Source organism: Mytilus galloprovincialis, chromosome 11 (assembly GCF_965363235.1).
Source record: "Mytilus galloprovincialis chromosome 11, xbMytGall1.hap1.1, whole genome shotgun sequence".
Classification (NCBI taxonomy): Eukaryota; Metazoa; Mollusca; class Bivalvia; order Mytilida; family Mytilidae; genus Mytilus; species Mytilus galloprovincialis.
The window spans coordinates 10,320,930-10,334,185 of NC_134848.1; the positions used below are offsets into that span (position 1 = coordinate 10,320,930).

The window sequence follows — 13,256 nt, forward strand, 5'->3', positions numbered from 1 at the left end:
CAAAATGCATTAGATTCTGAAATGGTGAATTGTTGATTCCGTATAATCTCTTATACCACATGTCACACGTTGAGGTGGTAAGAACTAATGTCAGTATACATATTGGTATATCTTCTCCCACATATATCACATTTATAGCGTGTTTTTTTCCAGGTATGTGTACATGTTCTCATGTGTCTTTAAGATAAGTAACTATCACGTATTTTTATTTTACAATGTAGATCACATTTATCATGTTTATCATATTTATCATGTTTATCACCAGGATATCTTGCCTAATTTAATCATTACTGTCAATATATAGCAATAGTATAATGTCCCTAGTGTATGTTTTATGTATCTGAACATGCTATAAGCTACACTACAGCTCACTCAGTTGAATTGTGTTTTGTCCACCCGCCCATAGTGGGACTAGTGCATTGGGGCCGTTTTCTTTGTTGAATAAGGCAGCAACCATTTGATTTTCTAGGTAAACTTTTTTGGCGACAAGTCGAAACAATTTTTTTTCTTTCAATTTCAGCATGACATATAGTGGCAACTATTAAAGGGTGAAACAAATTTTTTTTCTCAGGATCAAAACCAAATTATTTTTCTCTCCAAAAACTATAAAAACAAACTTTTTTCTAAAAAAAATCCATAACACCTCCCCCCACCCCCCCCCCCCCCCTTCCGAAAATCAAATGGTTGCTGTCTAAAAAGACTTGCAAGTTCAATCAATCAAAACAAGACGATTTATGAGAAAACATTTTCTACATTTGAAAATGCCTGTACCAAGTCAGGAATATGACAGTTCTTGTCCATTCGTTTTTGATGCGTTTTGTCATTTGATTTTGCCATGTGATCATGGACTTTCCGAATTGATTTTCCTCTGAGTTCAGTATTTTTGTGTTTTTATTTTTATTTTTTTGTAAATATCTTATAAAAAAAAATATCGATTCAGCACGGAGTTGCTGTCCACTGAAAGGTGGAAAGCAAGGGTTGCAGTTTTTGAATTATATATAAAATGAAGATGATTGACAATGACCAACTCTCCAGCTGGCCGATATATAGAAACTAACAACTAGAGGTCATTGAGAGGTCATTGAGAACCCACACCACATAGTCCATATAGTCTGCTATAAAAGGCCCCAAATGACAAAAATGTAAAACAATAGAAACAAGAAATTTAATTGAATTTATATTAAGTACAAAATAAACATTTCAATGAATGAACGGAACAGTTTGCATAAATTTGTACAATTGATTACTGTAAACCAACTTATTTTCGCGGATACTTTATTTAATTTCGCGATTTTCTAATTAACTTGATGTAGTTTGATAAGGAAATATCTAAGTTTTACAAATATTCGTAACGATTTATTTTCGCGCGCGTTATTTTTTTTTTATAAAATAAGTTGATTTACAGTATTAGGTGCATGTGTCTCTGTAAGCTATGAAGTTTACCTAACCTGAAATTGTATACTTCATATTCAATTTGATGAAGTTTGTCACTTGTATATCAATGTGTTCATTCTCATAAGTCTCTGTAAACTATGAAGTTTACCTAACCTGAAATTGTATACTTCATATTCAATTTGGTGAAGTTTGTCACTTGTATATCAATGTGTGTATTCTCATGTGTCTCTTTAAGCTATGACGTTTACCCGACTTTAAATTGCATACGTCGCATGGATAAAGTTTGTTTCTTGTATGTCAATGTGTGTATTCTAATGTGTCTCTGTAAGTTTAAGCTGGCTCAGATTTTATCATGCTGATCTTTTCCTTCACATTTTATGTGCGTAAATCCAGTGTGTCTTCTCATGTGTCTCTCTATGTGCTCGAAACTATGAAGTTCACATAACTCTTTATCACACACTTGCCATTTATAAGGTTTCTCTTCCGTGTCTTTTCTCACGTGTCTCTCTACGCCACGATGCTCGCAAAATTCTTTACAACATGCATCGCATTTACAAGGTTTATCACTAGTATGTATTCTCATGTGCTTCTGTAAGTTACAATTAAGACTAAACCCTTTAACACATACATCACATTTATATGGTTTATCACCAGTATGTGTTCTCATGTGCGTCTGTAAGTTACAATAATGACTAACCTCTTTATCACATATATCACATTTATATGGTTTATCGCCAGTATGTGTTCTCGTGTGTCTCTCTAAGCCAGTTCTCTGACTAAACCCTTTACCACATACATCACATGTATATGGTTTATCACCAGTATGTGTTCTCATGTGCGTCTGTAAGTTACAATTATGACTAAACCCTTTATCACATTGAACACATTTATAAGGTTTATCTCCCGTGTGTGTTTTCCTGTGCCTATGTAAATTTGAAGGATCACTAAACCTTTTATCACACAATTGACATTTATAAGGTTTATAACCAATGTGTATTTTCATGTGTCTTTGTAATTCACCAGTCCGACTAAATCCTGTCCCACATTTAACACATTTATAAGATTTATCACGAGTATGTATTCTCATGTGCCTATGTAAATGTTGGCTCTGTTTAAACTCTTTGTAACATTCACCACATTTATAAGGTTTATCACCAGTGTGTGTTCTTGTGTGGGTCTGTAAATTTGAATTACTCATAAACCTTTTACCACAAACATCACATTTATAACGTTGGTCACAAGTGTGTGTTCGCATATGAATCTGTAAATTTGAGCTAAACCTAAATCTTTTACAACATATATCACATTTATAAGGTTTATCACCAGTATGTATTCTCATATGTCTTTTCAAATTTGAACTATCACCAAACCCTTTACCACATATATTACATTTAAAAGGTTTATCACTAGTATGTGCTCTCCTATGATTCTGTAAACTTGTACTATACATAAACACTTTACCACATACATCACAGTTAAAAGGTTTGTCATGATTGTGCGTTCTTGTATGATTCTGTAAGCTTGAAATATTCCTAAACACTTTACCACATATATCACATTGATAAGGTTTATCATCAGTGTGTATTCTCGTGTGTGTTTTGAAGCTTGAACTATCAACAAATCCTTTACCACATATATCACAGTTATAAGGTTGATCACCAGTGTGAACACGCATGTGTCTCTCCAAAGTTGAACTTTGACCAAAACCTTTACCACATAAATCACATCTAAACAGTTTATCACCAGTATGTACCCGTATGTGTCTCTGCAAGCTTGAACTTTGACTAAACCCTTTCCCACACACATCACATGTATACAGTTTGTCACTAGCATAACTAGTATGTGTTGTCATGTCTCTGACTTAAGTTTATCAATATAAAAAAAAATTCCTGCAACTTTGCAGTATGTGTTCTTAAACTATGCAGTATATGTTCTAATATTCTCCTCTAACTCAGCATTATGTGTTTTATATTTTCCTTTTTTATATAGCACAAATATCACAATCCTAAAGTTGATTTCTCCCAGTACGAAGTTGATATAAATTGAACTGTGGTTTGAGAAAGGAAGTAATTTGAGATGTATCTGTTTATTGTTCGACAATATTTTGGTTTCTGTACACTCTTCGCCACTTTATTTCAGAGTCTAAAAAAAGAAATTAATTATTATAACTATAAGCTCTTTAGAGCCTCAGTGTGTCGCTCAACTTGGTATATGTGCATATTTAACAAAGGACACAGATGGATTCATGACAAACTTGTGTTTGGTGTTGGTGATGTGTTTGTAGATCTTACTTTATTGAACAATCTTGCTGCTTACAATTATCTCTATAACGAAATTGGCTGAGAAGTGACAGTCAAATAAATTTTGTAGAAATTTACAAAATTTTACAAATTTATGAAAATTGTTAAAAATTGACTAAAAAGGACAATAACTCCTTAAGGGGTCAATTGACCACTTTGGTCAAACTAACTTATTTGTAGCTCTTACTTCATTACTTTGCTGTACGTTATTGCTTAAATAAAGATATTATTATTATTATTATTATTATTATTATTGCTATTTACAGTGTATCTCTATCTATATTAATATTCAAGATAACAACCAAAAGCTGCAAAATTTTCTTAAAATGACCAATTCAGGGGCAGCAGCCTAACAACAAGTTGTTCGATTGGTCTGAAAATTTCAGGGCAGATAGATCTCGACCTAATGAACAATTCTATCCACAGCAGATTTTCTCTAAATGCTTTGGTTTCAGAGATATGAGCCAAAATCTGCGTTTTACCCTATGTACTATTTTTAGCCATGTTGGCCATCTTGGTTCACGGGCGGGTCATCGGACACATTTTTCAAACTAGATACCCTAAGGATGATTGTGGACAAGTTTGGTTAAATTTGTCTTAGTAGCTTCAGAGGAAAAAAAAATTTCAAAGATAACAAAAATTTACAAAAAATTGTTAAAAATGGCAATAAAGGGCATATAACTCCTTAGAACTGACCATTTTGGTCATGTTGACTTATTTGTAGATCTAACTTTGCCGAACATTATTGCTGTTTTACAGTTTATCTCAATCTGTAATAATATTCAAGATAATAACAAACCAGATGCTCCTCAGGGCGCAGCTTTATACGACCACAGAGGTTGAACCCTGAACGGTTGGGGCAAGTATGGACACAACATTCAAGCTGGATTCAGCTCTAAATTTGGATTGTGATTAAATAGTTGACACAGCATAGGTTTCTGACACAGAATGAATGTGGTCTAATGAACTTAAACTTTTTGTTTTGCCTTTGAGCAATTCACTATGCTGTTGAATATTAATCCTCTCAAAAAAATGATTGAAGAAATTTTCTTTTTATTTATGAAATCTGAAATGAGAAAAATTGCCCCCCCCCCCTATTTTTTTTTTCACATCCCCCTTTCCCTTATTCGAAAACTGATCTCAATTCAAATTTCTAATGGCCCCTAACAATAACTACTGATTTAAATACATCATGAAATATTAAAATGTAAAAAAAGTGCTTGTTATCACTGAATGGTAAAGATTTTTTTAATTTATCAGTTGGTAGTAAAAGTGAATATACATTGTATATTGTATAAAACAATGATTAAAGTTGATTAAACTACTATTTTGGACAAAGAAAGATAACTCCAATTGAAAATGTCTTGCTATTGCGCAGTATTGTACAATTAGATATTTCTTGCTATTGCGCAATACTGTGCAATTGAAAATACTTGCCATTGCACAGTACTGTGCAATTGAAGATTTCTTGCTATTGCGCAATACTGTGCAATTAAAAATTTCTTGTTATTGCACAATACTGTGTAATTGAAGATTTCTTGCTATTGCTCAATACTGTGCAATTGAAAATTTCTTGCTATTGCACAATACTTAATATGATAATTTTGGATCCTGATTTTGACCAACTTGAAAACTGGGCCCATAATCAAACATCTAAGTACATACTAAGATTCAGCATATCAAAGAAGCTCAAGAATTCAAATTTTGTTAAAATGATTAATCAAACTTAGTTTAATTTTGGACCCTTTGGACTTTAATGTAGACCAATTTGAAAACGGGACCAAAAATTAAGAATCGACATACACAGTTAGATTTGGCATATCAAAGAACCCCAATTATTCAATTTTTGATGAAATCAACCAAAGTTTAATTTTGGACCCCGATTTTGACTAACTTGAAAACTGGGCCAATAATCAAAAATCTAAGTACATTTTTAGATTCAGCATATCAAAGAACCCCAAGGATTAATTTTTTGTTAAAATCAAACAAAGTTTAATTTTGGACCCCGATTTGGACTAACTTGAAAACTGGGCCAATAATCAAAAATCTAAGTACAATTTTAGATTCAGCATATCAAAGAACCCCGAGGATTAAATTTTTGTCAATCTAAGTTTAATTTTGGACCCTTTGGACCTTAATGTAGACCAATTTGAAAACGGGACCAAAAATTATGAATCTACATACACAGTTAGATTCGGCATATCAAAGAACCCTAATTATTCATTTTTTGATGAAATCAAACAAAGTTTAATTTTGGACCCCGATTTGGACCAACTTGAAAACTTGGCCAATAATCAAAAATCTAAGTACATTTTAGATTCAGCATATCAAAGAACCCCAAGAATTTAATTTTTGTTAAAATCAAACTCAGTTTAATTTTGGGCCTTTTGGACCGTAATGTAGACAAATTTGAAAACGGGACCAAAAATTAAAAATCGACATACACAGTTAGATTCGGCATATCAAAGAACCCTAATTATTCAATTTTGATGAAATCAAACAAAGTTTAATTTTTGACCCCGATTTGGACCAACTTGAAAACTGGGCCAATAATAAAAAAAAGAAGTACATTTTTAGATTCAGCATATCAAAGAACCCCAAGAATTCAATTTTTGTTAAAATCAAACTATAAGTTTAATTTTGGACCCTTTGGACCTTAATGTAGACTAATTTGAAAATGGGACCAAAAATTAAGAATCTACATACACAGTTGGATTCGGCATATCAAAGAACCCTTATAATTTATTTTTTGATGAAATCAACCAAAGTTTATTTTTGGACCCTTTGGGCCCCTTATTCCTAAACTGTTGGGACCAAAATTCCCAAAATCATTCCCAACCTTCCTTTTATGGTCATAAACCTTGTGTTTAAATTTCATAGATTTCTATTTACTGAAGACATAATCTTTCAATCAGTTTAATTGAGGTCTTGAGCTAGCATGTCAGTTAACTGCTAGTAGTCTGTTGTTATTTATGTATTATTGTCATTTTATTTATTTTCTTTTGTTACATCTTTTGACATCGGACTCGGACTTCTCTTAAACTGAATTTTAATGTGCGTATTGTTATTCTTTTACTTTTCTACATTGGCTAGAGGTATAGGGGGAGGGTTGAGATCTCATAAACATGTTTAACCCCGCCGCAATTTTGCGCCTGTCCCAAGTCAGGAGCCTCTGGCCTTTGTTAGTCTTGTATGATTTTAAATTTTAGTTTCTTGTGTATAATTCGGAGTTTAGTATGACGTCCATTATCACTGTACTATTATGCATATTTTAGGGGCCAGCTGAAGGACACCTACGGGTGCGGGAATTCTCGCTACATTGAAGACCCATTGGTTGCCTTCGGCTGTTGTTTGCTCTATGGTCGGGTGGTTGTCGCTTTGACATATTCACCATTTCCTTTCTCAATTTTACTTATACTAAAGTTATGGTGCGAAAACCCAGAACAATGCTTATTTGGGCCCCTTTTTGGCTCCTAATTCCTAAACTGTTCGGACCTCAACTCCCAAAATCAATCCCAACCTTCCTTTTGTGGTCATAAACCTTCAATGTCCTTGTGTTTAAATTTCCTTGATTTTTATTCACTCAAACTAAAGTTATAGTGCGAAAACCAAGAAAATGCTTATTTGGGCCCTTTTTGGCCCCTAATTCCTAAAATGTTGGGACCAAAACTCCCAAAACCAATCCCAATCTCCCTTTTGTGGTCATAAACCTTGTGTTCAAATTTCATAGATTTCTATTCACTTTTACTAAAGTTAGAGTGCGAAAACTAAAAGTATTGGGACGACGACGACGCAGACGACGAAGCCAACGTGATACCAATATAACTTGAAAACTTGGCCAATAATCAAAAATCTAAGTACATTTTAGATTCAGCATATCAAAGAACCCCAAGAATTTAATTTTTGTTAAAATCAAACTCAGTTTAATTTTGGACCTTTTGGACCGTAATGTAGACCAATTTGAAAACGGGACCAAAAATTAAAAATCGACATACACAGTTAGATTCTGCATATCAAAGAACCCTAATTATTCAATTTATGATGAAATCAAACAAAGTTTAATTTTTGACCCCGATTTGGACCAACTTGAAAACTGGGCCAATAATCAAAAATAGAAGTACATTTTTAGATTCAGCATATCAAAGAACCCCAAGAATTCAATTTTTGTTAAAATCAAACTATAAGTTTAATTTTGGACCCTTTGGACCTTAATGTAGACTAATTTGAAAATGGGACCAAAAATTAAAAATCTACATACACAGTTAAATTCGGCATATCAAAGAACCCTAATAATTTAATTTTTGATGAAATCAGACAAAGTTTAATTTTGGACCCTTTGGGCCCCTTATTCCTAAACTGTTGGGACCAAAATTACCCAAATCATTCCCAACCTTCCTTTTATGGTCATAAACCTTGTGTTTAAATTTCATAGATTTCTATTTGGGTATACATTTACAATTAATTCTCCATAGGCCGTAATGGTAACGTTTTCCTCCGTTGCTCAGTCCATATCGTTTACTTGAACATGTATGATGGCTCATATCGAAGCTGATACATTTATACATGTCTGGTTAAATTTTCGGGGTGGCAAGTGAGATTACTTTTTTCGCAAATTGCTGGACCCCGGAAGATGGTGAAAAATGTCACTCTCCTCATGAAATAATCCCAAAATTCTGATCATAAAATTCAATAAAAAAATTGTCCTTTCTAATAATTTATTTCAGGTCAAATCTACATCTTTCTTTTCTCATCACATCAGCTCTATAAAACAGTTCTTATTGTTCATTTATGTCCATTTTTAAAATCACAGCATCCACAATTGTATGGCGGACTAATATTTTTTTTTAATTACGTCATCTGATATCTCAAGGTCTATTAGGGATCCTGACCCATTTACTTATACTAAAGTTATGGTGCGAAAACCAAGAAAAATGCTTATTTGGGCCCCTTTTTGGCCCCTTATTCCTAAACTGTTCGGACCTCAACTCCTAAAATCAATCCCAACCTTCCTTTTGTGGTCATAAACCTTGTGTTTAAATTTTCTTTATTTTTATTCACTTAAACTAAAGTTATAGTGCGAAAACCAAGAAAAATGCTTATTTGGGCCCCTTTTTGGCCCCTTATTCCTAAACTGTTCGGACCTCAACTCCTAAAATCAATCCCAACCTTCCTTTTGTGGTCATAAACCTTGTGTTTAAATTTTCTTGATTTTTATTCACTTAAACTAAAGTTATAGTGCGAAAACCAAGGAAATGCTTATTTGGCCCCTTTTTGGCCCCTAATTCCTAAAATGTTGGGACCAAAACTCCCAAAACCAATCCCAATCTCCCTGTTGTGGTCATAAACCTTGTGTTCAAATTTCATAGATTTGATCACTTTTACTAAAGTTAGAGTACGAAAACTAAAAGTATTGGGACGACGACGACGCCAACGTGATACCAATATACGATTTTTTGCGGTCGTATAAAAACGGCAAAATTTCCTTAAAATTATTAATTTAGGGATAGCAACCCAACAACAGGTTCTTCCATTCATCTCAAAATTACAGGGCGGATAGAAATTGATCTATTAAACAAATTTACCCCTTGTCAGATTTGCTCTAAATGCTTTGGTTTCAGAGATATAAGCCAAGTTCTACATTTTATCCTATGTTCTATTTTTAGCGATGGCAGCCATCTTGATTGGTTGGCCGGGTCACGGGACACATTTTTGAACTTGTATACCTTAATGATGATTGTGGCCAAGTTTGCTTTAATTTGGCCCAGTAGTTTCAGAGAATAAGATTTTTGAAAAAGTTAACGACGACGGACGACGATGGACGCAAAGTGATGAGAAAAGCTCACTAGACTCTTTGGGCCAGGTAAGCTAAATAAAAATTAAGATATTACAAGAAGAAAATCAATTTAAAAGTTTGCAAAAGATATGACTTTGAAATTCCTGGTCTTCAGTGGCGGATCCAGGGGGGGGGGGGTTCCGGGGGTGCGCACCCCCCCCTTTATTTTTGCCGATCAATGCATTTGTATCGGGACATATGTTTTGCACCCCCCCCCCCTTTGCCCTGGGTGCCCTGGGTTAGCACCCCCTTTCGAAAATTCCTGCATCCGCCCCTGGTCTTTATTGATAATGATGTAAACTTTTTTTGGACAGCGATTTCTTTGTCCTTTCTAACATGTCTTACATTGTTAATATTTCTAAAATCATGTCTGTTACTGGCATAGCTTCAGGAACACGAGGAAAGATTAAGCTCTCAAAGCATGGTAACCCTCCACATTCTGTATGCCCCCTATATGATCCTATATGCAGATATGTTAACCCTAATCATTCTATATATGTGACAGAATATGTTATAACCCCCTTTACATTCTATATGTGACAGAACATGTTATTAAACCCTTTACATTCTATATATTAACCCCTCCACATTAATATTAAGTGGGGTATTCCTCCCCTGTTGAAGTTCATGTGGTTAAAAATAGCCCTCAATGAATATATGTGACAGAACATGACATTAACCCCTCCACGTTTAATATGTGACAGAATCTGTTATTCCAGTGCTTGTATTTAGGTGTTGCTGACATTATAAATTATATTTGCCGTTATTGGACTGTTTGTTAGTTGTCTCATCAGGGGCGGATCCAGCAATTTTAAAAAGGGGGTGTCCCAACATAGGATAAAGTGGGGGTTCCAACTATATGTCCCCATTCAAATCATGTATTGATCGGCCCAAAAAAGGGGAGGGGGTTCCAACACCCGAAACCCTTCCCCTGGATCCGCCAATGCTCATCATGCTCATTGGCATGCGATGGCGTTTAAAAAATCACAAAATCATAACGTATCTGCGGTGCGATAACACATGGGATTTATTTTTATCATGTTTATTTGACTGTTTAATCATGTTAATAGAATTGACTCATTGGCAATCCTATCACATCCATTGTTCACATGTATACAATAAATTTCATGAATTTATTAGAAAAAAATCCTGAATACATTTAATAAAGAAGAATGCATATGAAGAAATGTGACTCTCTGGTCTGCTGTACTTATAAGAGGGTAGTAATTAAAGGGTTATATATGTTCGTGCAATTAACGTGTTTTGCCATTTTTATTTCACGTGCAGCCGTGAAAAGGGTTCGTTATTCACCGTGTTTCGTGAAATCGGTAAAAAGATCAACGTGCAAGACATTTTTAATTGTTCGTTCATCGTGAAATGGCAATTTTATTTCGCGTTCTTCCGTACAGATACCCCCCCCCCCCCTCTTTACGCCCTCTTATAATTTAATCCATGTTGACAGTCTGTTTACAGAAGTGTATATAAAATTCTTGTGACAAGTTAGGACTATATTGTTGTCCATTCGTTAAATAATGATGTGTTTTTGATTTTGAGATATTGCCATTTGATAAGTGTCTTTCTGTTTTGAATTTTCCTCGCAGTTCAGTATTTTTGTGACTATTTTTTGAACATTAGGCGTTCCATAGCATTTTCCGTGTAAATCCAAATCTGTAAATCATTAAAAACAAAATCAATGAGGCCTTCATCATTATGTTGTTCAGTATCAGTTAGATACAATAGTTAATTTTTAAGTCAACGGTTGTTAATTTAAATTGGATATTTAATTTAAATTTAAATACTTTAAGTTTTACAGAAACATATTTATTATTAAATCGAATATTTATAAATCATAGTGCCAGCAGTATTATTTACAGTTTTACAAAGTTCTTTTGTTTTGAAATCAAGACCGAAAACACTGGCATCATGTATAAAAATTACGTATATGATAATTGCTTACCTACAAGTTTAACTTTTCTTAATTGGGCACAAAAAAGTCGCGTAAAATTCACAACAATACTAAAGGGAGATAACTATATTTCAAATATGTATGGAACGCCTGCTGTAACAAAGCCGTCTGCATTTTTTAACAACAGATGAGCACTATAGGTTGGTAGATCCATTACATCTATGGTAGATCTTAGAAATGGACTTCTGATTCTAGTTTTTATACCCAGTGAAATATTTACACCATATTATTTATAGATATATATATATATATATGAAGATAAGATTGTTTCAATCAAGGATTTGTATAGAATCTTACTATACAAATCCTTGATTCAATTCTTATTACGCGATTTTCATTTTTGTTAAGTTAGTTGGATCATTGCTGCAACAACGAATTTGCTTACAAACATGAATTTTTTATTTGTTGTTATTGGCTAACGGCTTTGTGAAGTTGCTTTCAATCACTACAAGACTAGTATTCTCAGATCGTTAATTTGTGTTTTTTGTTAGGGGTTTTGCGCTTCATATCTTAAAAATTCTTAAATACCTTTGGCCAAAAATAAAATATTGTTTGTTTCCCCTCATACGACCGACCTGGTAAAATCACCGCGACCCGAAAAATTTTATTGGCCATTCTTGTCCACTATTTTTTTTTTGTTGCTATGTAGGTTATTGGTGTTATCTTTCCGATGATGTAGTTACATTCGGCAATCCTCGGTAGAATCCGCTACTCTCCTTCTGCTAGGTCCTTTGTCCTTGATTGGGACCCCCTTTTTTTAAATGGCTGGATCCGCCCCTGGAAGGGGTACATAAAATGATTTTTACCTACGAAGATATGAAATTAAAGAGGTATATACATTTTGAGATCTAAATTACATAAACATGATGAAAAGGGTCGGGTAACGGAACCCCATCGACACCCCTTATCACTTAAATGTCAAGAATAAAGCTTTGTTAATACCTCAAATTATGATTTATATATGGGTTAAGATGCTAGAGGGGGTAGGAGTGGTCCTAACCCCGAAATCCGGGGCTTAAAAACACGATACCCTTATTTAAATAAATCTAAATCCCGACATCCTGTAATTCGAAAAAAAAATTCCCGGATCCCGAGCTTAAAAAATGGTCAACCCCAGAGTCCCGATAAAGGTCCAACTCCCCTCCATAAGTGTGGAAAACATATCACGACATAAGTGTGACGATATATATGTTAAGCGTTGCCAGTATACATTATGGTATACATTGTGTCACACATCATTGTATACCTTATGCCACACATCATGGATGGTATACCTTATGCCACACATCATGGTATACATTGTGCCACACATCATGGTATACCTTGTGCCCCACATCATGGATGGTATACCTTATGCCACACATCATGGTATACATTGTGCCACACATCATGGTATACCTTGTGCCCCACATCATGGTATACTTTGAGTCGCACATCATGGTATACCTTGTGCCACACATCATGGTATATCTTTTGCCACACATCATGGTATACCTTTTGCCACACATCATGGTATACCTTGTGCCACACATCATGTTATACCTTGTGTCACACATCATGGTGTACATTGTGCCACACATCATGATATACCTTGTGTCACACATCATGGATGGTATACCTTGTGCCACACATTATGGATGGTATACCTTGTGCCCCACATCATGGTATACCTTATGCCACACATCATGGTAAACATTGTGTCACACATCATGGTATACCTTGTGCCACACATCATGGATGGTATACCTTATGCCACACATCA

At 34.3% G+C, this 13,256-nt stretch overlaps 1 protein-coding gene across 1 annotated transcript; it reads right to left on the reverse strand.

The window, feature by feature from the left end:
• Positions 1 to 1,174: 1,174 nt before the first annotated feature.
• LOC143051624 (uncharacterized) lies at positions 1,175 to 11,543 on the reverse strand. Its single transcript, XM_076224521.1, has 2 exons — positions 11,486 to 11,543; positions 1,175 to 3,537 (listed from the first exon to the last, which is right to left on the reverse strand). The coding sequence occupies exon 2, from the start codon at positions 3,245 to 3,247 to the stop codon at positions 1,736 to 1,738; it is 1,512 nt and encodes a 503-aa protein (XP_076080636.1). The 5' UTR covers positions 3,248 to 3,537; positions 11,486 to 11,543; the 3' UTR covers positions 1,175 to 1,735.
• Positions 11,544 to 13,256: the final 1,713 nt, after the last annotated feature.

Bases quoted from the DNA above. Each gene is read 5' to 3' on its own strand.
- LOC143051624 (XM_076224521.1), bottom strand. From the start codon at position 3,247: ATGACAACACATACTAGTTATGCTAGTGACAAACTGTATACATGTGAT.